The 27,025-nt window shown below is 36.8% G+C and overlaps 1 protein-coding gene across 1 annotated transcript in view; it reads left to right on the top strand.

Annotated features, from left to right (window-relative positions):
• The window catches only part of GluProRS (Glutamyl-prolyl-tRNA synthetase), a 162,211-nt gene that overhangs the window by 11,672 nt on the left and 123,514 nt on the right, over positions 1-27,025 (top strand). Inside the window, exons 3-11 of the mRNA XM_083118804.1 lie at positions 3,174-3,330; positions 5,717-5,972; positions 6,407-6,533; positions 7,235-7,427; positions 11,708-11,879; positions 14,388-14,621; positions 15,465-15,609; positions 17,352-17,599; positions 23,122-23,326. Of these exons, the coding sequence (XP_082974930.1) occupies positions 3,174-3,330; positions 5,717-5,972; positions 6,407-6,533; positions 7,235-7,427; positions 11,708-11,879; positions 14,388-14,621; positions 15,465-15,609; positions 17,352-17,599; positions 23,122-23,326 (1,737 nt within the window). The remainder of the gene's footprint in view (positions 1-3,173; positions 3,331-5,716; positions 5,973-6,406; positions 6,534-7,234; positions 7,428-11,707; positions 11,880-14,387; positions 14,622-15,464; positions 15,610-17,351; positions 17,600-23,121; positions 23,327-27,025) is intronic.

The raw sequence follows: 27,025 nt of genomic DNA, 5'->3' as shown, positions 1-27,025 counted from the left end.
TGAATTTTTTCCGTAGATTCGAGAATAATGACTCTTCATTTTGAAATAAATAGTTTAAAATAAAAAAAATTATGTGCCGTTGGATAATGAGATTCGTCGTCACATAGCAGAATCCACTATATTGACAGAAACTAGAGAATGGTTATCATTTAGGCTTGCAAAGAACTAACCTTCCACAAAATCACGATTTCCTAAAGTCTTCATTAATTTTCATGCACAAGCTTCACTTGTATATTGTCAGCAATGTGTACAGCTTATGTACCCTATCTGATGAAGCGTATTGCTTTCAAATTAATGTAATTAGCGAGAAGCAACATCAAAGTTTTGAGCTGGACAGGAAAAGATGCATTTGATAGTAAGCAACACTGCTGCTTTCCGGACACATACTTCGGCTGTACTTACGGCCACGAAGCTGGACTTCAACTCAAACGAGTGTGCCACTTTTCGTGAACAGACGTGTACAAGTGATCCTTGGAACTGCGGTTATCTAGTTGGTAGACATCTGACTACCATGCAGGAGATCTAGGTTCGATTCCCGGGTGGGCGAACTAAGGATGGAATTTGTCCCACCTTATCCTTGCATAAAGTGGCTCTGGGGCTCACAAAGCCTCAAATAAGTGGGTAATTGGGGATAACCCTAGGAGGTATTGATAGCTGAAGCATGATGCTGATCACATCACCTCCAAAAAATGGCTGAGTTCGAGAATGTGTGGTACCCTACCAGTTCAGGTTGGGCCCACTTAAAAAAAAAACATTTTAAAACCCAGTGGGGTTTTTCATTACCTTTGCTATTTCAATGATTTCTGAAATGAAGGAATGTCATAGAGGTGTATACTAATGAAGATTGCATTTTAGATTCTTACAATGTGATCACGACTGTCATTATAACTCAAGATTAATTTTGCTATCTAAAATGCACAACACTTGTAATAATGATATGAAGTAGAACGAAATATCAGAGCTCAGTACACCAATACAAGCGTTTAATCTTTATTAAGAAATTACATAGGCCTATATTAAGCTGTAGATGAAAGCTGTAAATAAAAGTCACTGAACTCAGATCTGAAGTCAGCTTCTCTGTAACTACTATCGTTGAGACGCTAGTGTGAATTGTTAAATGAAGAAAGCTAAGCAAATGAAAATATGTTTCTTTCAGTCGCCATATGAAATATATTGTAATAAATAAAAGTCACTGAAGTCAGTTTCTTTCAATATACTATCGGGACATACTGTGTATGCTATCGCTATTTTATTATGCTTGTGACTGAAGATAATAGTACACACCTGCAATTGATCTCTTGATGCTTCTGACAAAAGTTATAATGTATCCATTGTTGATACAACATCTGCTAATTTCAATTCAAACATACAAACTTGCTATCCAAAGAGGTAACGAGGAAATCATAAGAGAATAAAGGATAGAAATAAACATGACTATGGTTTAGCAGTTTGTTTTGGTCTGCTAGTTGGTGTGCCGGGTGGAGAAGTGCAGTGGGTAGGTTGAGCGGCAATTACAAATGTGAATTATATTACATGTATTCACATTTTATTTATAAAAGCTCGACAAAACCCAATTAAACCTGAAAAGGCCCAGGTGTTGTTGTTTTTTTTTAAAAAAAGTTTTTTTTTCAAACCCTGTACCCTACCTTATATCTTCCCTAGATGTGCCTTCATGTCATGGTGCAAAGTGCATGGGGAACTTTATCTTTAATTTACCTTAAAGGTGGTTCTGTGCCCAGTTCCTGACAGGAGCCCCAAACTTTGATGTTGAGTCAGCATTGCAAGGACAGTTGGATAGCCTTCTGTCTAAATAACCATATTACAGTGATAATGGGACTCACTGAGTTGATCACACATTACTGGCCAGAAATATTCCTGATAAAAATTTTAAAAAATCAGAAATTTAGTACAAAAATGGACTGAATTTTGGATTCATATTCAGTATATGAAATGATATTTTAGTGTTATGGTGACTAAAATCAAATTTGATTTGGGATTTTAGACCTAATACGTAAATTATGGATGTACATAATAAGCTTAGTCTAATCTTCTGTGCATGAAAAGCATAGTCATAATCTTCTATGCACAAGAAGCATAGTCATAATTTTCACCCATGTGTAAGGCAGAGAATCTTATGCTATTCATTCCTTTATAAAGGAATCTTATTTTTCGTCCTAATTTTGCTGCAGAAGGAATTAATGTTCTGGTGTTTTACATAACGCACCGAATTATCCAGATTCAGAAAAAAATATTTTGTGGGTGATTCTTGTGTGATAAACATCTTTTAAAAAATGCACTTATCACTCTTCAAAATCACCGAAAGTGAACATTAAAATGTGTAATTTGACATTACATGTTCCTACCCAAAATAAAATATTTGTGTTTCTACACATCACACACACACACACACACAAATTTCTTGGCAGTTCTTGGTCCTCAAAGGGACTTTATTTACATTTGAGTATGTATTCAACAATATCTAACTACAGGAGAGATACTAATACTTTTATCTCCCTGGCATAATTTTCCTCGTAAGCACACTCTGTGTGTTACCAAATATGCCCATGGTGACCAACATTCATATCCTGTAGAAATATCAGCGAAAAAATGTAGCTTTGACCAGGACTCAAACCAGAGTCTGTGGCTAAAGTTTCTATGTAGTGCATGTCCTGTGTGTGCTAAACAGTAAGATAATTCATATCCCGATTCTGACATTGGGAAATTAATTTCCGATTTTTAAGGGTCCATGGTGGTTGGGGAATTGAAATATTTTTTTTCCTTATATGTATGTATTGCTTTGTATTGCAGAATTATTTCTCCAGTAGTTTACAGTTCTTACAAGCACATGAACACAATTTTTTATGTAATGTTTCTGTTTGTGTGCTTGTAAGAACCGTAAACTAGAAGAATTTAAAATAGTTATGAAAAATCAGAGTATTATGTCAGGGAAAAATTGTGGCCATGAGTTGAGATTTCCTATTGTGTGTGTTAAGAAATTACTGATTTCCTATTTCAAAAATTCCCAAATCATTGTAATGTTTGAAACTTTCCCATTTGAAAAGTAGTTTATTTCCTTTTCCGCACTGCCCCATAAAGAATGTGTTAGCATAATTAAAGAAAATAAGAACAATCTGCTCAGTTAAAAATGCCTTTGGCGATTCATATAATTTCAGGTTGATCATTGGTTATCCTTCAGCATTGGTCCACTCTCATGCACTCAAGAATTTCAAGAGGCCCTGCTTTATCTGGATAAGCTTTTGGGCCCCATCACCTTCCTTGTTGGAAACAAACTGACTATCGCTGATTTGGTTGTGTGGGGAACACTCTACAGTAAGCCTTTTTTAGTATCTTTTTATTGTAATATGAGATACATATTGCTTCTTATTGATCTTTCAATGCATTGTTGACTTTATATCTAAGAAAGCTGACTTGATGGTTGCCTGGTAGAAGGTTATTGATATATTTCGAGGGTCGTTCAAGTCAAAGTGGGACTTTTGATTTTGCAGATTAACTGAATACATCCAGATAGATTACTTATAAGAGACAAGTGTTTACTATTACCACATGGAGTGATAACATCATGGTCAACGCGAGTCACTTGTTAACAAGATATTGGACAAGTCTGTGGGTGCAAATGTTGAACAGCATGTTGTGGTGAAATTTCTTGTGAATAAAGAAGTAAAATCGAGTGAAATTCACAGAAGCCTTCAAACGCAGTACGGTGATGGGACACTTAGCTGTAGTAAAATATTTTAATGTTGCCAACGGTTTAAATATGGACTTATATCAGTGCAAGACAATCTCAGCTGATATATACTCAGAACCCACTGCAGTCGTTCCTATAAACATTCAGAGAGTTTAAAGCGTGATCTTTTAAAACTGACAGATAACAAGTCACGAACTTGCAGAACAGGTGCATTTTTCTGTGGAAACTTTGAATACATCATTCATGAATGCCTATAGTTCCAGAAAGTTAGTGCACATTGGGTACCAAGACCTCTCTGCAAGACAATGCATGCCCACGTACTGCACATTACATGATTTGCACACAGGAACTCAACTGGGAGTCACTGCCATGCACCCCTTATATTTTGTACTTTACTCCAAGTGACTTTCACTTGTTGGGAACCTTAAAGAAGGTCCTCACAGACCAACATTTCACCACTGATGAAGTGGTAAAGCAAGCAGTCTGATCATGGCCCTGGTGTACTCAGAAATGTTTCTATTCTGCAGTTTCTTTTTCTAAAGCAAAACCATTGCAATCACGTTGTTTATATATTAATTGAAAGAAAAATGCTCTTCATGATCATGGAGCATGTTATATTATATTGAACCGTTAGAATATCGGTATTGGTAAATTTATTTTATCATTTTCGGTTAAAATTTCATGTCAATCCATCTCTGATATTGATTGTCTTATATGCAAGGGTGGAAAATGTTCATTAAAAGACTGTATCTTTTTTTGTTTTAATCTTCATAAAAACATTAAGAAGATTTATGTTGAAAGGAGTGTGCAAAAGCTGACTTTGGGGATACGGAGGCCAGATACTATAAAAAGTGGAACCATGGTTTTATGTTCCCACATTTTACATTTTCCGACATTATCATTCAATTTTGATGGTCCCAATATATAAAATTTTCCTCTGTTTTACAATTTCCTACATTTTAAATTTTTATCAACTTGGTCCCTTGAAAACATGAAATCAAGGTTTCACAGTATTTAATTTAAATTGGTCAGTTAAGTCAGTAATTTGGACTTTGTTACTATTGTCCACCCCTGAATATGTAAATCTATGGATATTTTTAAGTAAAACTACTTGATTCATAAGATGTAGTTGTAGTGTAATATTTGAATGTAATAATTGTAATAGGGATATCCCGATATGAAATTTTAGCCAATACCGATAAAGTACCGATATAAAATTTACCGATAACCGATATTCTACCGATCCGATATAAAATTAGAAATGCTCCTTGAAGACCCTGAAATTTTCATTGATTGCAGTGCAAAAGAAGTTGAATATTTAGACATTTACTTTTTCAGAAAGTAGGACATGGAGATTATCGATAAAAATTACAACAAAATGGCAGAATTTTGCACTAAATTATAAGATATTTATCGATATATTGGATCGGTAAAATAATCGGTAATTTTACCGATAAACCGATACACCGATATGCCTATATCGGCCGATACCAATAGAGTACCGAATAATCAGTCCCATCCCTAAATTATAATAAACTTGGGGCAGGGTATTCAGTACTCCATTATTATTGCTAATATGTATAAACATACTTGTTTTTGTTAAAAATGCTGATAATTTTACCATTTTTTTATTAATATGAAAGTATAATCCATACTGTCGTCTTTTTAAAGAAAAATATAAATTCTTTCTTTAAAATCATAATGTATCACAGTTACCTGTTACAGACATTAGTTACAAGATGAATGAACTGTTTAGTTTCTTCATGGAACATTTACAATTTTACGTAAGTACATTTTATAGTGGTACTTTAACAGTATCAACAGAAATTTCATTTTTATTGTTATACAAACTTAATTTTTCATGCAGGTAATTTTATCTAATTGTTTGTTTTTTAATTAGTCTTCCAAAAAAAAGGCTAAAATTATTTAAGTGTATATTTATCAGTTTCGTAATACTGTTCTAACTCAAGTTCTTCATTACGTCTCCATGCATACTTGTGAATATTTCAGGTAGTCCTCAGTGGGTGAGCGCGGTTGAAAAGGGGAAACCACCCGTGAATGTGGCTAGATGGTTCAATTTCGTAAAGTCGCTGGAGCATGTATCAGCTGTTGTGGATGCTCTGCCGGAGGAGGCCTTGCCCAAGGCCCCTGCTCCAAGGGGGAGGCCAAGCTTGTCGCAAGCCAGAAAAGAGGAAGGGAAGTTCGTTGAACTTCCAGGAGCTGAAATGGGAAAAGTAGTAGTGAGGTTTCCACCAGAAGCCAGTGGGTAAGTGGTCGTATTGTGTACTTCTTTTTCAGAAAATTAGAATTACGCATTTTACTCTCTCCTTTCCTGATGTGTACTTAGTTTCTGCCAAGAATGATTGGCAATTATGATTATAATCTTCTCATTGCTAGATTTCAATAAGGGAGCCAAATGTGGATAAAATTTTATGCAGATATTGGTTATCTCAAGTGTCAGAAATCCAGATACTGGATATTTGCTTAGTTGTTATATTTAATGTTAATAATTTATTTATTGATGAAATTGGTCAGTATATGGGCTGATGGTTTTAGTAGAAATCGTTGCTCTTCCACTGGCAACACTGCAATAAAAAGGGGAGAGGAACAGTTTTGGAAAAAGAGCCCAAGTTAAGTAATGAACCATTAATAAATTGTCAGTAATGCACATTATTGTTTGAAAATTTACTTCTTACTCAGGTACCTTCACATAGGACATGCAAAGGCAGCCCTGCTAAATCAGTATTACCAGCAGAGTTTTGAAGGAAAACTCATAATGAGATTTGATGATACAAATCCTGCAAAGGAAAAAGTTGATTTCGAAAAGGTGAGTCACTAGTTTCAATTTTATTGTTTTGAAAGCACAGTGTCTATGTTTTGCAAGTCCCTGAGGCTTAAGGTTAAATCCATGAATATGTAAATCTCGGGGGGGGGGGGGGGAGCTTGTAAGTTTTGTTAGGTAGGAATTCAGAAGATAGTGATTTATGCAGAAAAATGTAAAATATATAAACATAATATAACAATAGATTTCACTGCATTGTTGTAATTATTTCAGTGTGGTATTGCTGAAAGTGGTTTGTTTGTTTTATTTCCCTCTACTGCAGTGATTGTCAACTAGGATTTAATGGATTATAGGTAGGACAAATTTATCATTATAAGCCGATATAGATATCTCAGCATGTCAGTAAAACGGTGGGTAATTTAACCAGTCAGATGTTTTTTTAAACAGCAAAATTCTACCATTTTGTTTTTATTTTTATTATCCTGATAATATAGTTCACCTAACATGGTTGAAATTTATTCTTAAATTAAGTGTTCAAATATGGAGTGTCCTTTTCCATGGCAAAAACCTACTGTAGTCACTTGGTTACGAGATTAATGAACCATTTAGGTTCTTCAAGAAATATAATTTTATATTGTGTATTACTCATAGTATCAGGCATTTGTACCGGTAATACATTGTACAAGCTGCATAATTTCCAGGATAAGATTTGCAACATTTTTAATTGCTGCTTTGTTTATATGCAGGTTATTCTGGAAGATGTGGAGTTACTTAATATTAAACCAGATATATATTCGCACACATCAAGTTACTTTGATATCATGTTGGAATACTGTGAAAAGATGATAAAGGATGGGAAAGCTTATGTTGATGATACAGAACCAGAAACCATGAAGCAGGAGAGAGAGCAGAAAGTCGACTCTAAGAATCGCAACAATTGTAAGTGTGATTCATATTTGACTGTCATTGTTAATATGATTTTAGTGAGATGTTACAAGTGTCAGTTTAGGACCGTAGCAGATAAAAGAAAAAGTAACACAAACTTGTAATTATATGCAAGTACTTTTGTTTTCATTCTGAGACTTTTGTAGATTGTTATCCATCATTATCAATAATAGTTGAGCTTTGGCTGGTCTATATACAGTGGAACCCCGATTTTACGTTTTTCAGGGGCCTGTAAATATAAAACGTTAAATGCGGGAATGTATAGGGGAGGGGTGAAACTCAAGTGTCAGTAATGACTTCATAATCGACTTTTAGGGGGTATATTGCATCAAAAATAATTCAACAACGGTAAAGAAGTATGATTATGAATTTCTAAGGGGGAAAAAAAAAGCAAGACGTTCTGTGAAAATCAGTGGCGGATTAACATGACCCACTTTCGAGTTTAGGGACAGTGGATGACTGCTTCTATCTGCTGCCTATTAGGTTCAACTTATGATTCTGATTGTGTAGGATCTTCATTTACTCTGTAAAAATGGTAATTTGTTGATAGTTTTAGAAGTATCAGGTAATTGGGGGGGGGGGGGGGTTAATAATATAGTTGGATGTCAAGCATCTTTATATACGGTAATCAAAGTGTCTTGGATTCAGTTCACAGTGGAGACATGTAGAATGATTCAGATCCCACTTTAGCTGCATGTGTGTCCAGTCCTGATCAGCCCAATTGCATAAAGTGAACTGAAAACAACCTTTGTCGAAGTTACTCATTTTTTGATGTCACAATACGAGAGCCCTCATTTTGCATCTTCCTAACTTTCACGTTTTTTTTAGTTTTTTTTTTAGAAATACTGGGCCGAAGAGGGGTTATGACCTCCATCAACTCCTCCCCTGGGCATGCCACTTATTGTTATTTACACCCAGATTAGTCCACGATTTATTGTTGGATTTAGCAGTGTTGTGGAGTGCAAACACCCCTTCCACCAATAGTTTTCCTGTAAATAACATGTTTTTTTTTTGGTCTCCCCCATCCACATTTAATATTTCGCGATTTATTATTAGTAGAGCCCGGAAGTTCAGGCATTTATTTTCGTTAAAATAGGCAGGCAAAAAGGCATTTATAATGTGGTAAATAGGCACTAAAAATGAAAAAAAAGGCAAAATAAACCGAAAAAAGGCACATTTAGAAGTCGCTTACTTTTATCTTCAATTTCTGGCAAAATGTTAAAATCTAAATTGGGAAGAGCATTTCAATTTTCTCCGTCTTGATTGCACATAACTACAAGGTGCTTTTTAAGTTCTAAACATTCATTGATAGAATGTTTTTCATAATAGAAAATGATCTTTCTACTTCGACAGAAGTTATTGGAGCATACATATAACAAGCTAATGTAGCTGGACTCATTTTGGTAACAGCATTTTCACCTTTTAGAATATCACAAATTGTTTTCAATTGTTTCAAGTCGAATTACATGGGTACCTGGGGAAAACCCTGGGGGGTAAAGGCGGTCAGGGGCGTGATGCTGATCACATCACACCCACTCACGACCGGATCATGGCATAGTGCTAAGCACAGGGGAGCACTTTACCTTTTATCTGTTTCAAGTCCTCATTTGCACTCACTACCCGTTAGCACTTTTCCGCAACAGCTCACCCCTTTTCTCCTGGCACTTCCATCATCTGCTGCATAGATTCCTCGAAGATTTTCATGGATGCTATAATTGTAATTGTCTCTGGCAATGCACCATAATGTGCAAAAGTAAACTTGAATAGCACAGGAGTTTTTTCACTTCACGAATTGAAGCCGCTTCATTTTCTGGAAGAGCATCGATCACCTCACTGATTTTTTGAAGGTTGTTAGCATAATATATAGCTGCTGATATCCAGGTTCCCTATCTCGTCAAGACTGGTTGCTGAGGTAAACTAAGCTCAATCGCAACTTCCTGAAATTTTCATTTTCGAGAGGGAGATTTCAGAAATATTTTCTTTGTGTTCGAAATCAACCTGTCCACTTCAGCGGTCATTCATGCACAAGAAATGTTAACCAAAAGGCAATATCCTGACTCAGCATGAAATACTTTTTTCTCACACTTTTCTCCTTCAGCAATGTTGAAACATGCGTGAGTTCAATATTACTTAAATAAGGCGAAAATTATTCACATAATAAACGGAAGAAAAATAAATGCCAACAACGTTTTTTGGGAGAAAAATAATTTATGTACACATTTTTTTAAAAAAAAATGTCAAATTTCATTGAAAAAGGCAAAAAAAGGCATTATAATTAAAAATAGGCAGTGGGGTCCCAAATAGGCAAAATAGGCAAAATGAAAAGGCTTCCAAAACATTCGAAACAACATAAGAAACGTATATCCGGAAAAATTTTATCAATATATGCAGTAGATAAAAAGAGGCATTTTGCCAAACTTCCGGGCTCTAATTATTAGAATCATGTGCATTTCCTTCCTGCACTGTTCTGTGTGTTCAAGATGTTTATCAGAAGTCAAAACAAGAAAGAATTAGCTTGTCTTTTAACTGGTCGCTTTGTGTCTGGTGCTCGTGTTTTGTAATCTTCAAAAGCAAAACAATGCCGTTTTAGTTCCCTTTACAGTGGATGAGTCAGTGCTCTGGAGCCACAAGACAAAAACACTGGTGCCAGATGCCAGTTGCTCGCTGCCCACAGACACCACTCGGACCAGCTATAATGGGAGGGAGGGGAAGTGAAGACAAACAGGTGGTGGAGCGGCGCCAATGCAGTTGAACAAAAGTCTTATCAGATGTGTGCTCATTCCTGACCAAGTTGCAGAAAGAGGGAAGGAGGGGGGGGGTCACTGATTTACGCTCTTGCCTCAATAATAAAATAATAAAATTTTACATGAGAATCATTTAATCACAAAATACACATCTCCTTACAAATGTTGCAAAAAAAAATGGAAGATATGCATTTTGCATAATTTTCAGGATATTTAGACTATGCAAAAAGGGCTGTGCCACATTTTGGAGTACTCCATGAGTAGCCTGGACTCTGGAAATACACAGGCCTGAATCGCTGATTAAATTTAAACCGATGCTGATGCAATTCATATTGGCCAATGCATCGGTATCATGGTTTTCAACCAATAAACATTAGTCTTCTTCAGGAAGCAGCAGAAAATTCTTCAGGCAAAATCACATCGTATTAAAAGGTTAAGATGTTCAATGTGTAAAAACTATTTACAAACCACATCACCGCTGAAGATCAGAAGCCTACTATGCAACCCAAAGGACAATAGGGGACTTAAAAAACCTGAAGTTTGCAATATTGCCTGTAAAGGCTGTAAAGCATACATTGGTCAAATGGGCAGGACAATAGAAAATATCTGCAGAGAACACCATTGTTACATTAAGAATTTCCATGTGGAAAAGTCAAGACTAGCGAAACATTCAATCAACTAGGACCATAAAATAGATTTCAGCAACGCAGAAATTCTTGCCAAATCATCAAACTACTGGAACCACATCATTAAAGAAGCATAGCCATTCATGGGAAGAACAGAATCTTAATCGCGACATGGAGCTCAAATTGGACCTTGCCTGGTTGGCGATAGTCAGCCAGTGACATGGAATCAGCAGACACGGCTCCTAATTGGCACACCATCTTCACCAGGAACCTCCATCTCCAAACACACAAATATCAGGTTGACGCTCAGCACTGCACTCTTACCCTGAAGAGGAGAGTGGTGTTACCTCTTGAAAGCCTGGAATCCTTTCCACAGCTCAACTGGTTGATGGCCAGAGAGAATCTTTTCATCATTGGTCACCAGGAAAGCTTCAATGTAATAAGGAAAAGTGTAAACTAGGACATAATGTGTCGGCATTATTTGAAGTGAACAGAATGTTCAGATGAAAGATTATGCTCACTTCAAATAGTTTCACACACGCACACCTGTCCTTTCTTCTCTTCATGCATCTACTGGTATCTTCATGCAGTGCACTTATGCCTACGAAACACAACAAAAAGTTGCACAGGTGTAAACACATTATTACCACAGCAAGGTGGTAATAATTTGGAGGAGCACATAATAATTTAAGTTAAAGTATTTCATGATGTGTTTTGTCCATGATATTCAAAGATTTTTAGAGTACCACGTGCTCTTCATGCAAAACTAACTTCTGATGCTCTGCATTCATTTTCAAGCAAGATATGGATTTTTTTTTTACTGCCTGGAACTCTTACAGGGGGGTGAAATATTGTTCTGTTGTTTGATATGACTGTTTCTTACTGTATTCTTGTTCCTTTTCAGCTGTTGATAAGAATCTTTCAATGTGGAAGGAGATGAAACAAGGGACAGATTATGGTCAAAAGTGTTGTGTAAGAGCAAAAATTGACATGCAGTCTCTCAATGGATGCATGAGGGACCCAACAATCTACAGGTGCAAGAATGAACCTCATCCACGAACTGGAACCAAATACAAGTAAGTTGATTTATTTATTCACTGCTAAATACAAAATACGGTATTCCCTTTATGACGTATGTGGTCATAGGAGTTTTTTTATGTAATCATTCGGTCCAACATGTTAATTCATGTTTACAATGAGTAAATTTTATTTTAACTGCCACGCCACACTCGTTATAGATATTTGTGGGCGATTCAGATCAATGTTTGTACACCTGGTGACAGCAGTGTACAGGATGGATTAATCAGATGATCATTTGAACAGTTCGCAAACAATACGTGTTCTCAGCCAACCTGGTGTTTGCATACAGAACAATGACTGTTTTCTCTTTAATTTATGTAAATGATTTATCATGAAAGCAATGCAATGGTCTAATAATTTGTTTTGTGAAGAAGACACAACTTAAATTGGGTTATGGACGCAACTGTGCACGAAAGATTGAACCTCATCAAGGAACCGAAGAACGGATTCGTTTTCTGAGGATCAGGTAAAAGGAGCGATTCGAGGACTGGTTGGGGAGGAAGGAAACATGATGGTCGATTGAGTTTCTCGCCGATCAAAGATATCAGTGATCATCCCAACGCACAAAGGATTGCGATGGAATTTGTTTGGATCCATGAAACACAAAGGACTGTGTAACATGTTGTGCCAAAAAATTATGCGCGCAATATATAGTGGGGACAGATAATTGAAATTTTTCTTTGGTTATCATGAGCTTCATTATGAGGTAACCGGATGATCATAAGTACAGTATCTTTACTTATCTAAGTGTCATCGGAAGTCTGCAGGATATTTCGTGGTACGGCGGAATCTACTTGCATCTAATTATAAAAGCTAGCTTCCGTGTGCATCGAATTCTGGCCATTTTCGTAGACGCGTCGTGTCGTTAATTCGGGTAGGAAGAGAGCACGTCAGGTAGCCATCTTGGCGAGCATAAACGATCGGTAAAAAAACTGTAATGTATATATCAATTATTGTAAATATTCTTTGATGTTCTTATTCTGTGTACTCAGAACTTCTCTTGATCATGTTGTGTGGGTAATGTTTCATGTTTAAGCATAGGGTAGGTGACGTATGGTAACATGTAACTGCCTCACAAATAGTGAATGATTGACTTTTACGTTGCCAAGATGTTACCGTAATCGTTCAAATTTTTATTGAAAGTTAAACTCTTGTTAATACAAGTCACCTACAAACTGCTTGTTTTAGGGGTATATACATTGTAATTTTAAAAGTGAACACCAGTAATTCATCGAATAGATTCTAACAGGGGATGACGTCACGTCATGTTAGCTTGAACAGCTGAGTTCTATAAATAACTGCACTGTTTGTTTATCGGGGTCAACGGACACAAAATGCTACATGGATAATGTGGCATGTAACTTTGTCGTTAATAATTGAGTATAGAAAAAACGCTTGATCAGCTGGATTTATCTTTGTCTGTGTTCAGCAAAATAAATATATATTAATTGTACTTCGTTGCGTTAACATTTCACCACAAAGAAATCCCAGTGTTAAATATGTTGCTATGTATGTATTAATGACAGTGTTCCTTTTCAGAGGGGGAAGGTACAATTCGCACTAGTCGCTCTGGGATGATAAATGTCAATTAATTCATAAGTAATTGGGAAGTCATTATTGCAGGATTATTTTTACTTTAGTTTGATCAGCCTATTCTTAGATGGTCACTGTAGTTCTAACGTCATTGCAACCAGTGCTACCAATCAGTTGGGTTGCTCTGAAACTCAGCGAATAATTGGATGCGGTTTCAGCGTTTAAATTAAATTGGTATTGTTTGTGAATGTACTTGCTCCAATTTAATATACCCATCTTACGAGGCAAAACGCTTAGTCTTTAGGGATTCCTATCATATACAGCGCTTCCCCTGGAGTTGTGGATTTAATTTGGAGTTCACAGCACCCACCGAGCGTTATACCTTTTTCTCCTTTCATAAGTATTTTATTTTTGTCTGTACTTTTTTGTTCACATTAATGTTATAAGAGAAGTCAATTTTCTGTGGTCAACTTGATTTATTTTTATTAAACTCGCTTGATTTACTTAAATATGTTTTCCAGGCCATGGGAAACAAATAGAAAAGATTGCAGAAATATTAAGCATCTTTCTGCATAGGGTGCTGAAAGGGATGGTGACTTTTTTACTTGGAAAAGATCAGAAAAGGCCAACCATTTTCGTACTTCCAAGAACAGATCAAACTAGCTTGGGGTTAGGTTTTCACATTTCCAAATCTTTTGTCTTCCAGTAGGATCTCAAGATAGGGACAGATGGAAGGCCTGTGTTTCTGCAGCCATGAACCTTCGGGTTTAAGAAGGCTAGAGAGTTAGTTTTTTTTTTTAGTTAGTTTTTTTGTCTTCCAGTAACATAAATAATATCATCAATAACTATTTCAAACACCAGTAATAATTTCTCACTGAATTCTTGCGTAGATATATTTTGCATATAATTTATTCATTAACAATGGCTTTAAAGTATGATTTCTCATTACATGTATCCTTTTTTTGTTTCAGAGTATACCCAACATATGATTTTGCATGTCCTATTGTGGATAGCATTGAAGGAGTTACACATGCATTGAGAACAATGGAATATCACGATCGTGATGAGCAGTTCTATTGGTTTATAGATGCACTTGGACTGAGGAAGCCCTGCATTTGGGAGTACAGTAGACTGAATATGATGAACACTGTGCTCTCAAAGAGAAAGCTTACATGGTTTGTGGAGGAAGGACTTGTTGAGGGCTGGTGAGTAGAAACGTGCTAATTCATAGAGTAGGGATGGGGCTGAATGGGATATTACAGCAGTGTTTAGCCTGTGCTCCACAGATCTTAGGGGTTCATGAAGGATTGAAGAAATGTTAGAGCTTATATACTTGTTGTGAAGGGTAGAGAATAATAGGCTCAATTATTTAGTAAACCAGTTGAAAAGTTAAATATGTTCCCAAGTTTGCTAGAGGCAGAAACAAATATTTTTTTTCATTAATATTAAGAGACTGTTCAAATTTCTTAGTATAAAATTCACATATGCAGTTTGTGACTTAACAGTCCCTTCTGAATTTCTGGGTCTACTTTGAAGACTTCCTAGAACCTTCAACAAACATTCTAAGTATTGATTTTTAAGGGCATTACTTTCATGAAAAATCCTTTTCCATAAAAACAAATAGAAATCATTTGGTAAACAAGGATTTAGAAGTCACAATCACGTTTCACACACACGCATCACATTAAACCCAAAATAACACGATTTGTAAGTGAAATGCACCACTAGTCTTTTTATTAAAGTAATATTACACTATTGTTCACTGTTGAGTATTATTGTTCTTGTTATTACAATAAAAAAGATGTATTCTGTAATAGCATAATTGTAATAAAAGACCCTTGATGAGCAGCAACTTTAAATATATTTTTCATGCATTAGAATATTTAAAGGGGTCCCTGGTAAATTAAATGTTATGAACTGGTGGCATAGTCATATAGTATACGTTTATTGATAAAATTTTCAGTAGATTCATCAGTATATTTTTTTTAAAAATTGCTTGACTTATTTCCACAACTCTGTTACACAGCTGATTTGCTTATTTCTTTAAGGGATGACCCAAGATTCCCAACTGTCCGTGGAGTGCTGAGGAGAGGGATGACAGTTGAAGGTCTGAAACAGTTTATTATTGCCCAGGGGTCATCACGATCTGTTGTTGTCATGGACTGGGATAAGATTTGGGCTTTTAATAAGAAGGTAAGTACCATGTCAGTGTATTATTGAGCAAACTAAAAGAAAATAGATGAGTGAAGGAACTTCATTTTCATAAAAAAAACTCTCTAACCTTGTTCTTTAACCTTTAGTGGATGGGAGACTCTCCGGACAGGAACTTGTCACATGTGTGCTTTTCAAACTTTCTGTGACGTAAAAAAGAAAAAAAGAAGAAAGAATATAAAATCTATGGAATAACAGAGCTTTTAATGAAGTTGAAAGTTATATGTACATTGTACCTCACAATGGTGAAATTTAAAAGAAGAGAAGAAAATCAAAATTGCGCACAAAAATTGGTGTTTGACATGCTCCTTTGGCTACCTCACTAGACCAAAGTGAACAAAAATATGTAGTATGTAGCAGTGGTACGTTCCTACAACCATGCAAAGTTGTGTTGAAAATAGGCTGATACTTCTTTGGGGAAGAAAATAACAATAATGTATAAGCAGTGTTACTAACTTACGGAAAAAAAATTCAGAAAATTGCTTCTAGTGTCAGCCCTATGAATGCTGGATGGACCAAATTTGTTGGGAAGCACAACAAAAGACATGTAATGCCCATCCCTCGATTTTGAAAATTGAACATTTCCTGCTGGACCCCTAATTGTTGCATATTGTTAACAAGTTATTTTGTTTTCATTATTACATGTGAAAGTAAAATATATCAGCATAATAATCCCCATTTATAAGTTCTATCCCATAATGTTAGTTGGGGAAGAAATCGACATTTTTGAATTGTGTTTGTTAATAAAAGTAACAATAGATATATTTTTTTGTCATTCCAGTATGTCATACCTTCAAATGTATAAATTAACAAAAAGGACAGATCTGAATTATCATCTGTGGTTTACGAGAAATAATGTGTTAATTGCTGCCATGTGGTGGTGGTTTCATTTGAAATCAGCCATTTTCTAAAGATTAATCTGACTTTCTTGGAACCCATAAATTTCAATGAAATTAATATGTCCCAACCATGTGAAACTAACATGGGTACAGAGGTTTTTCATATGATTTTTAACTGTGTTTTCTACAGAACATTCCTAAATGGATCTTAATTTTCTCCTGTGTCAACTGTTGCAATCTCCAAAATCTCTTTGGCTCTAATGATAAATTTTGTTGATGGACTGACAGACATCCAAATCCTAGCTTAGTACTACTATATTGTCTAGACAGATGTTTTAAAATGTTACTTGCACAAAGCATGGAATATATATTTACTGTACAGGATGTCCCTGGGTTCGAATCCTGGCCTGGACATAGATGTTTGTGTCCATTCATCTATTTCATCATGTCATCACTCATCCTCACCTTTGCAAATTAGCAAAAGTGGCACAAAAAGTGAAGTAAAATAAAACAAATCAATCCATCGAGTTAACAGCCACGCTAAATCAGCATTAGCGTTCAACTTTCCGAGGGGAATGATGATGAGAGCAATATATTTGCTCAATACATTGGAAGCTAACACTGATTTTACCTGGCTGGTGACCCAAGAACACTTGTTCGAGGTTCAGTAGTGCTACCTACCATAGCCTGTTCGTGAGACATATTTCTTCCTCCAAAAGTATAGGAATTCATGGCAGGGAAATCCTAACATTCACACAACCTTTACAAGAAAACAACTTGCCATTGTTTTCCGTAGTATAGATATTGTAACATCTTGTGCAGCCTCTATTATTGCTTCTTATTGAACAAGAAATGAGTACTATTTTTCTCTTATGACATTTTTAGGTAATCGATCCAGTTGCACCAAGATACGTTGCCCTTGAGAAAGAGAATGTTATCACAGTGAATATCAAAGATGCCAAGGAAGAAATGTTGACAGCCCCGAAACATCCTAAAAACCCTGAAGTTGGTACACGGAATTTCTGGACTGGTTCGAAGGTTCTGATAGATGGAGCAGATGTGGAGGCATTGAAGGAAGGTGAAAATGCTACATTCATCAACTGGGGGAATGTCCTTATCAAGAAAATTAATCAGTGAGTACAATTTCATTGCATTAATGTCATTTACTTCATATTAACAGAGAAACTTTCCCAACTCCTCTATAATGCTTGTAACTCTGCCTCTATTTTATTGATTCATTCATCTCTTTAACTGCTTGCCTTACACCTACATTAATTTCAAGCACTTTGTCCCAAATTTCAGATTTTTTTTCTTTTCCATGTCTTTCTAACATAAGCTATTCGAGCTACTAATAATTCATATTTAATGCTAAATAACTGTTATAAAGACAGAAAAAATACTTTAATTTTATTATTCTGAGTTAAATCTGTATACAGTGAAACCCCGATTTTACGTTCCCGGATTATACGTTTTCCTGCTTAATACGTTCATCCAGTCAGACAAAAGGCCATGTTAAATAATAGGACATTCACCTCGATTTTACGTTCGCTCCAACTCCCGTTTCCCGCTTTATAAGTTTTCCGTGCCGTGACGATGTCTCACAATTTGGCAGAAACCTGTTCTGTTGACTATGCGACTTCTCCCTCCCTCCCTCCCTCCCTCCCTCCCTCCCCTCAGCTCAAAGTGGAATCTGAACCATTCTGCACGTCTTCAGGACACTTTGATTACGGTATATAAAGATGCTTGGCTTACAGCTATAAATGATCACCTCCTCCTTTCGAGGGTAGGGACGATGGATGACTGCTTCTAACTGCCGCCTATTAGGTTCAGTGTATGCATCTGACCATGTGAGATCTCCGTTCACTCTGTAAACTGATAATTACTTGCTATTTTTAGAAGTCCTGGATGATGATTTAGAGCTGGACACCAAGCATCTTTATATACTGTAATCAAAGTGTCCTGAAGACTTGCAGAAGGTTCAGATTCCACTTTCAGCTGCATATGTATCCAGTCCCGATCAGCCCAACAGCATGAAGTGAACAAAGCAAGCTTTGTCAAACTTACGCATTTTTAGACGTTGCAATAAATTATCAGTGACGCATGCAGGATTTTCGAAATATAGTAGTCAGCCCTCATTTTGCCATCTTTTTCTGCCTTTGACGTTCTTTTTCTTTTTTTTTTTTAGAAATATTGGCCAGAGGGAGGGGGGCATATGACCCTCATCACCCCCCTTTGGGCATGCCACAGATTGTTATTTACATCCATGTTAATTGATGACAGATTGTTATTTACATCCATGTTAATTGATGATTTATTATTTTATTTAGAAGTCTTCCACCAATAGTTTCCTCGTAAATAACGTTTTTATTTTGCCTTCCCGTCAACGTTTAATATTGCGTGATTTATTTTCAGCATGTGGTTCCGAAGAAAAGCAGCAATTATATTATTCTTAGCATCATCTGCATTTCCTTTTTCTAACTCCTCGCTTTGTGTCTGGTACTCGTGTTTCCTAATCATCAAAACAAAACAACCTTCGGAGAGGAGATTCAAAACAATGCCGTTTTTCTTTCCTTTGGATGAGTCAGCTCTGGAACCAGGAGACGAAACATTTGGCACCAGCTGCCCGTTGCTCGCAGACACCACTCTCACCTGTTTGGAATGGAAAGGGGGGGGGGGTTGGCGAGACGAACAGATGGTTGAGCAGTGCTGAACAAGTCTTATCAGAAGTGTGCTTATTCCCGGCCAAGTTGCAGGAAGAAAGAAGGAAGGAAGGAGGGGGGAGAAGAATCACTGCTTAAAGTTCTCCAATGTTGTCATGACAATGCTTCAGACATGAGCAAGATTTCCGATGCAGGGGATTAAAAAATGAGAAAGGGGCTGAATCCTTCAATTACTGCATAGCTCTGCGCAGTGCCCGAGTAATGAGCTCATGTTATGGAAGATGGGCATCTTTTTTTTTTCACTTGCAGTACGCTAAGTTTGTTGAATGCACGTATTCGGGTTGAAGAGCAACTGCGTAATTTTAGATGCCAGAGGAAAGTATTTTCGCCTTTATGTTAATTGGTTAAGTTGTCTCGTGTAAGGGTGCTCGCTTCCACAGGAGCAAGAAAATTTGGGCAGAAATACTTGACACTTTTCAGTAATTACAAGACTAGTGATTAGGGATGGGCGATATTGGAAATTTGATATCGTGATATATCGCCAAGAAAATATTGTCACAGACGATATGATACTATATATTTTCCATATCATGATATCGGCAATATATACTCTCCATGATATATATCGCTAAAATATCGTGATATATCGCCAAATATGACGATATTTTGCCGACATGGTATATGTCGCCAAATATTGTGATGATATAACGCCAAAATATTGTGACGATATATTGCCGACACGATATATATATCGCTAAAATATCGTGACGATATATCACCAAAATATTGTGACAATATATATCTGGCACAATATATATATATATATATATCGCTAAAATATCGCAACGATATATCGCCAATATGTCGTCTAGTTCATATCGCCTGGATGATATTTTTTCAAGATAGCGATATATCGCCCAGCACTACTAGTGCCCCATAGGGGGCATGCAAAGCAAATGCCCCCCCCCCCTGCAAATGAAAGAAAGGGGAAGGTTAGTTTCCCATGCACTTTGCACCATGCCGTGACTCATACATGATGTGGGAGATGGTGTGATCAGCACCATGCTTCGGCTGCCTTTACCCAACTTTTTTTGGCCAATTTGAAGGTGATGTGATCAACACCATGCTTGGGCACCCCCCTTGCTCTTTTGGCCCAAATACGCATTTTAATGAAATTTAGATGTGTGCTAAATTTGGCTGCTGCTCAGAAAATATTGCCGCATATCTCGTTTATTCACTCATTTTTCCTGGCCCCATCACTTTACTACATGCAACACTTTACAAGTTACGCAATATGCATAGAGAAAACATTCTCTGCCTCACGTAGAAGAATCATTAATCCCTACCTCACCCCCCCCCCCCCACAATTGATTTGACAAATATTTTTCCGTCAGTGAGGAAAATATCACCCTATCTACCCATAGAAAAAATGATCACTTTAGCTTGTACATTTTCAGCTTCATACTGATAACCAAATGATATAGCGTTCGTTCGTGAAAAAACTTCAGATTAAAAATAATTTAACTACATCCAATCATATCTAAACGAATTTCCACTGAAGAAAAAGTGCAGTTGTTATCCGGTATGGCAAATCCTTAATTTTTTCCATTTTCAACGTTGTAAACAAGAATAAAGGAAAACCTTTTACAAACAAGTCCCCCTCTTTTTTTATTTCACGTCAACTATGAAGAATTCAGTAAATGTGTGGTCAAAGAAGCGAATGGTGATCGAGTCTCGTTGTCAATTTTCCACTTGAGTTTTTGTGGAGGAGAAGGACGAATAGACTCCTCAGTCACACACATTGTGTCCAAACTCTAGGGAAGGCAGCATTTAGAGAGAATCAATTTGGCAACAGTGCACTTGTCTGAACCCACGGCAGAAGGATCAGCCCATATTGTCGTCACGGGGAATGCAAGAAATGTTGTTTTCCCTTCCTGTTCCTTAAGGGAGGTATGACAAATGCAAGTTGTACCCTGCCTTCCCCCCCCCCCCTTGCCTTCCACTGACCATGCCTCTTCACTCCCTCCTCTCGCACGAAAGCCTAATATCTGGAAATTCAAGGTCGCGTGGTGAATGAAACAGCTGCAAAAGCAAAAGAGGGGAGGGAGAAGTCGCATAGTCAAAAGAACAGGTTTCTGCCAAATTTTAAGACATTGTCACGGCTCGGAAAACGTATAAAGTGGGAAACTGGAGTTAGAGCGAACGTAAAATCTAGGTGAACATCCTATTATTTAACATGGCCTTTTGCAGGGGCCTGACTGGATGAACGTATTAAGAGGGAAAATGTATAATGCAGGAACGTAAAATCGGGATTTCACTGTACCACCTAACAAGTCGATTGTGTAGTCATTTCTTACTGACACTTGAGTTTCACCCCTAACTTATGCTTTCCCACTTTTTACATTTCCCGCATTTTACGTTTTTTTTACGGTCCACTGAAAAACGTAAAATCGGGGTTTGACTGTGTGTTAAAATCAGATAAACAAATCCACATAAATAATAAAATACACTAAGATGGTCCAGTCGTTAGGTTATCTGACTGCAAGGTGAATTTGATTTGATTTTTGTTATTTGGCGTCACTTTTCTGCCACTTTTGGTTAATAGCAAGAATGAGGATGAGTGATGATGTTACGTGCCGGGATGAGCGGAGCGGATCCGGTAAACGTATTAGAAATAGTTGAAGACGACGATAGATGGCAGCACAAGCAGCGAAATGGAAAACAGATCACTGATCAATTAGAAGGACTTAGGAAGTGATTAAAACCAAATGAAACAAGTAACAGTGATTGAGTAGCGATTAAATGTTTGTAAACAAATGATAGAAATGCAAAAAGAAATACGGAAAACTCAAGGATCGACATAACATACATTGTATATATAGAGGGACCCCATCCATATATTTCCAACATTTTCCATCTAAAAATATAGTCCAACACTGGTGAAAGCACTTTTTTTTTCTAATGCCTGTTCCTACCTTTTCCATTGTCTAACGACAGCGTGAAACCTTTACTTGATGAAATTGCTGAATTATTGTCATATTATATATATTTCATTCTCAGATGTGTTGTTAAGACGCTTCAATGTTTGTGCATAGCAAGTAAAATTTTACAGGTGATTGTTTATTGCTGTAATTTAATTCTACAATCAGTTGCAGAGATTATGGCCTCCCCGATGGCACGCAGTGGTAGTGTCGTCACCTTGTAATCAAGGGGTCCTGGGTCCGATACCCGGTGGAGGCACATAGTGGTTCAGATCCCACTTTAAACTGTAGGTTCAGTCCCGATTAGCCTTACTGTGCATAAAATGGACTTAAAACACCAAATCAAAAATAAAAAAGTTGCAAAGATTAACAGTGGGCAAATTGTTCATCACTGTTTTCATTCATTTTTCATGTTAATTATGTGTGGTTTTGTGGAATGGACTTGTTCTTGTTCTGGAGCGGAGATTGTTCTCTGTTTATTCACGTTGTGGAAAACATAATGAATGAAGATAGTGATGAACAGTTTGCATAACATTACTTTTGCCATTGGATGTACAACACTGCTCAAGTCTTGTACAGCCTTGCTACCAAAGGTTTTAGGTTCATATTGGCCCTTACGCAACACACTTGTACTTGAATGTGCTTTCATGGTGCAGTCCAGTGTCCAGAGGCAACATTACTTTGCTTCTACATTCATTCTGAAGCTGGCCTCCATGGTGGAGTGATTAACACAACATGCTGTGATGCCAGGAGTTCCATGTTTGAATCCTGGCCTTGGCATGGGTATTCTTTGTGAGTGTCCCTTCATTTCATCACATCATCACTCATTCTCATCTTTGGATTTTCCAAAAGAGGCAGAAGAGCAAAGTGAAATAAACCAAGTCAATCAAACCCATTCATTAATGTTAAAGAAGTAGAAATGAGATTGATGATAAGCAGAAATACAATGTATAACACTACTCCTAAAATGACAATATGATAATTGCCTACAATGCTATGTTTTTGTTTCCTTAGAAAAAATGGGAAAGTGGTTTCCATAGATGCAGAAACGAATCTAACAGATAAAGACCATAAGAAGCCTCCAAAGTTGACCTGGATGGCTGATACAGAGAAGGCCTCTCCTACACCATGCATCTGTGTGTACTTTGATCATGTTATGAACAAGTCAGTGCTGGGCAAGGATGATGATTTCAAAGATTTCATCAGCAAGAACACAAAAGTAAGTGATATAATCTGTGCGTAGATCATGTTTAATGTTAGCAAGCGTATTTATCAAGGGTGTAATGTTTACAAAACCATATTTGCTCAATACTTGCTACCTTTCTCTTAAAACACACACGTCAGTTTTGCTTTTTGTTTTTCATACCTCTTCTAAGATCTTCTGCTTGCAGCAAAGCAAAAAGAATTACAATTAGCACGTAGCTATGTATTTTAGGACTAAAACGATGACAATACCGTATGGATTCCTACCAATACTGATGCTTGAAAATTGTAACAACTAAAGTTGTTCAAAATTTTGATTAATATTAGTGTCTGAGTATTCTATATATGCATCAATTTACCAGGGCTTTGCTTAGTATTATTCAAGCATTACATCAGAATATTAAAATACCTGTTGGGTAATCACAAAATACAGTTTTCCACATAATATTGCTGCAAAATAAATTAAAATTTCGAATTTTCCATAACTTCCAGGATAATTAGAGTGCGAAAGTGTTGCATGTTATTCTTGTGCACCCTGCAAAAGAACAAAATGGTGGTTAAGTATTGGCCAGTTTCGGTAAATAAAATCCAACCAATATTTTCCTATACTAATGCCACTCGTATCAACTGATACCAATCTGATTCAATTGGTATCTGCTAAGCCCGAGTTGGTACGTCTGAATCACCCAAAGCAATGTAGGCATGTGCATCAAGAAGTAGCATGTACAACAACAACAACACACACAAAGAGATGATCAAGCCTCCATTTCAGCAAAGATGAATATTGAAAAAATGGACATATCTGGTTCTAATCCTAGTCCTGAATTGTCCTTTGTGGAGACTGACTGGATGTGCTTGACCTTCCTAATGCATCAAACACATGCTCTATGACAGTGTTTCTTAACCACTACCTGGTACCAGGCCCTTACATCAAGTATACTGGATGCAACATGTTCTTTTGATATTTGTCACTTTAGATTGCACAGCAATTTTCATTAACAAGTATTTTTATTTTCAAGAAGCTGAGACATAATTAAAGTGTTACTCTCTATGATTATACCATGCGTGATTTATTTATTAATATTTAATTTCATAGTTACTTATTAATTAATACACAGTAGACTCTTTTTAATTCGAGTGCCAAGGGGAGGCTGAAAAAAATTGAATTAACAAAAATCACATCAATATTCTTCTGTTCGAATTATCCAAGTTTGAAGTAAATAGGGTTCACTGTATAAAGTTAAAAAATAGCAAGGTATTTGTGAGTAAAGTTAGTAGGATCAAGGCTTCGGCTTTCAAGAAATTAATTTACCAGGCCATGGTGTCACAAAGGTTGAGAACCAGTGTTCTATGGGATTCATATCCAGAGACCACTGACTAGTAGTCACTTGGGCCTCCCCAATGGCACAGTGGTAGCATCATTGCCTTGTAATCAAGTGGTCCCGAGTTCAATACCCAGTGGAGGCACATAGTGGTTCGGATCCCACTTTAAACTGTAGGTTCAGTCCCGATTAGCCTTACTGTGCATAAAGCAGACTTAAAATGCCAACTCAATCAATCAATCAACTACTAGTCACTCGGAAGAAAATCTACCACCATGTGTGTTCTATGATGGCCTATTGCAGCCTTGAAACATTTTGCATGACGTTTCAGCACCTCTTCCTTATCTCTGAGCATTAATGGCACCATCATCAAAGTAGCATAGCTCTGAAAGTCCACTGAAGAAAATGCCTTCCTACACAATTGCACCACCACCAAAGTGGTTCCTTGTCATGGTATTCATGGAATGGTAATGAGTTCGTTGTTCTCCACAGATCAATGTGGGACATCAATCATTAATCATTCTCTGCCCATTGGGAGCATGCAACCTCCAGGCTTTTCGATCTTGTGCCTTACATTTCATTTCAGCATAGGAATCGCATACCATTCCATGCATGGATAATTGGATATTGCGCACAGAATTGAAAGGTGGACCTATTTTCAGTGTTCCAGTAAAAGACGAAGAATGAACAACATGAGCCAAATTTAAGTAGAAAGTTCAATGTGCAACAGATGGCAGCTGAATTACAGAAATCCATTTTGCAATTGCTGCTCCAAATGAATATATATGTACCTTATTTTGGAATATGTGTGCCTTTTATTTTGAAACAAAGTAAATGATTGATTCTTGTGCCTTCTATTTGGAATATATACAGTCAACTCTCGTTACAATGACCTTTCACAGTTCCTGGGAAAAGGGTCGTTATTGGAATTTGCACCAATTTTCAGCTTAAACGGAGCTCAAAGGGACACAAAGATTCCTAGGAGACTGTAACAATATTTATCCTGGTAGTTATACAACCTGTTATGCACAGGATGCATGTTGTGAGAAGGAAAGTAGAACATGAAAATGTTTCCACAAAAAAGGATTTAAAATAATGTTACTTTCTTTCAATTGTGCACAGTCGTTGCTCTTCCAGAAAATTCTTACAATTCTAGTTCATGAGAAACCCGTTTACGCTGAGACCTATGGAAGGGAAAACAATTTCTCGCTTATTTCAAGTGAAACTCGAAGAATCTTGACACCAGTCACACTGGCATCAGCAAAAGTCGGAAGATAATCGGGCAGAATGAATGTTGGATATTATATGGGTCTACTGGGGCATTGTCTGTTACAAGATTAACTGGTAGATAAGATCTCTTGGAAGAAACAACACAACTTTTCTAGGCACCAGCAAAAAAGAAAGCATGGCTGTAAATTTCGTTCTGAATCAGCTGGTAAAAAAAAAAACACATTTTCTTTGCTTCAACCAACTTCATAGTCACCCCCTCCCCCATTCAAGGGAGCAGTCCAAACTCCTTCCTCGACTTGCATTGTAATCCAGCCTGAAAAAGGCAACATGCAACTTGCGATCTGTTTTCTTTTCACCCAATGCGTATTCTAGGACACATTAAACAGCAAATCATTTGGGTTTGGAATTGGATTTCACTTTAAACTGTATATTTACTCCCGATTAGCCCATCAGCATAAAATGAACTCAAAACAAGCTTTATGAAACCTGGGCATTTTCAAATATCAAAATGGGAGATCGTTATTTACTCACACGTTAATCGACGATTTAATGTTGGATTCTCGATGTCAAACATCCGCTCCTCCAAACGTATTCCCCTGGATTCTCGATGCCAAACATCCGCTCCTCCAACATATTCCCCTTGAATAATATTTCTTTAAATCGGTCTCAGCGTCCATTCCTACATTGAGCCCCCCTTTTTTTTCTCCCACATGAATGGTTCTGAAGAAAAGCGGCGATTATATTGTGTGCATTTCCTTCTTACATGCTCTGAGTGTTGAGGAAACTTATTCTTTTGTCAGATGCAAAATAAAATTTACAGTTTTGCTTATCAGAAGGTGCTGAACATGAAGTTGTTTTAACTCTTGTTTTTCTTTCTGGATATCGAATTTCGTTATCTTCAAATCATTGCTTTACGTCTTACTATGCAACAGACAATAATACGGGCAATATTTCCTATTAGCATTAAAATAGCATTAAAAAAACAGGACCTGAACTCTGCAATTATCACATTGCCTTTCTGACATTGCCGTGCACACCAGTGATGGAGAATGAGCTGCGAAGGTGGGGGGATCACTTTTTTTTTTTTACTTGTCCTATGGTTTTTGTTCGTTTTCAAGAATGTATTCAGAACTGGTTGCCCCATTTTAGATGTCAAAGGAAAG

Source organism: Lepisma saccharinum, chromosome 3 (assembly GCF_977018435.1).
Source record: "Lepisma saccharinum chromosome 3, izLepSacc3.1, whole genome shotgun sequence".
Taxonomy (NCBI): domain Eukaryota; kingdom Metazoa; phylum Arthropoda; class Insecta; order Zygentoma; family Lepismatidae; genus Lepisma; species Lepisma saccharinum.
Note: the sequence above shows the minus strand (reverse complement) of the source record. Positions and strands in the feature narration are given on the sequence as shown.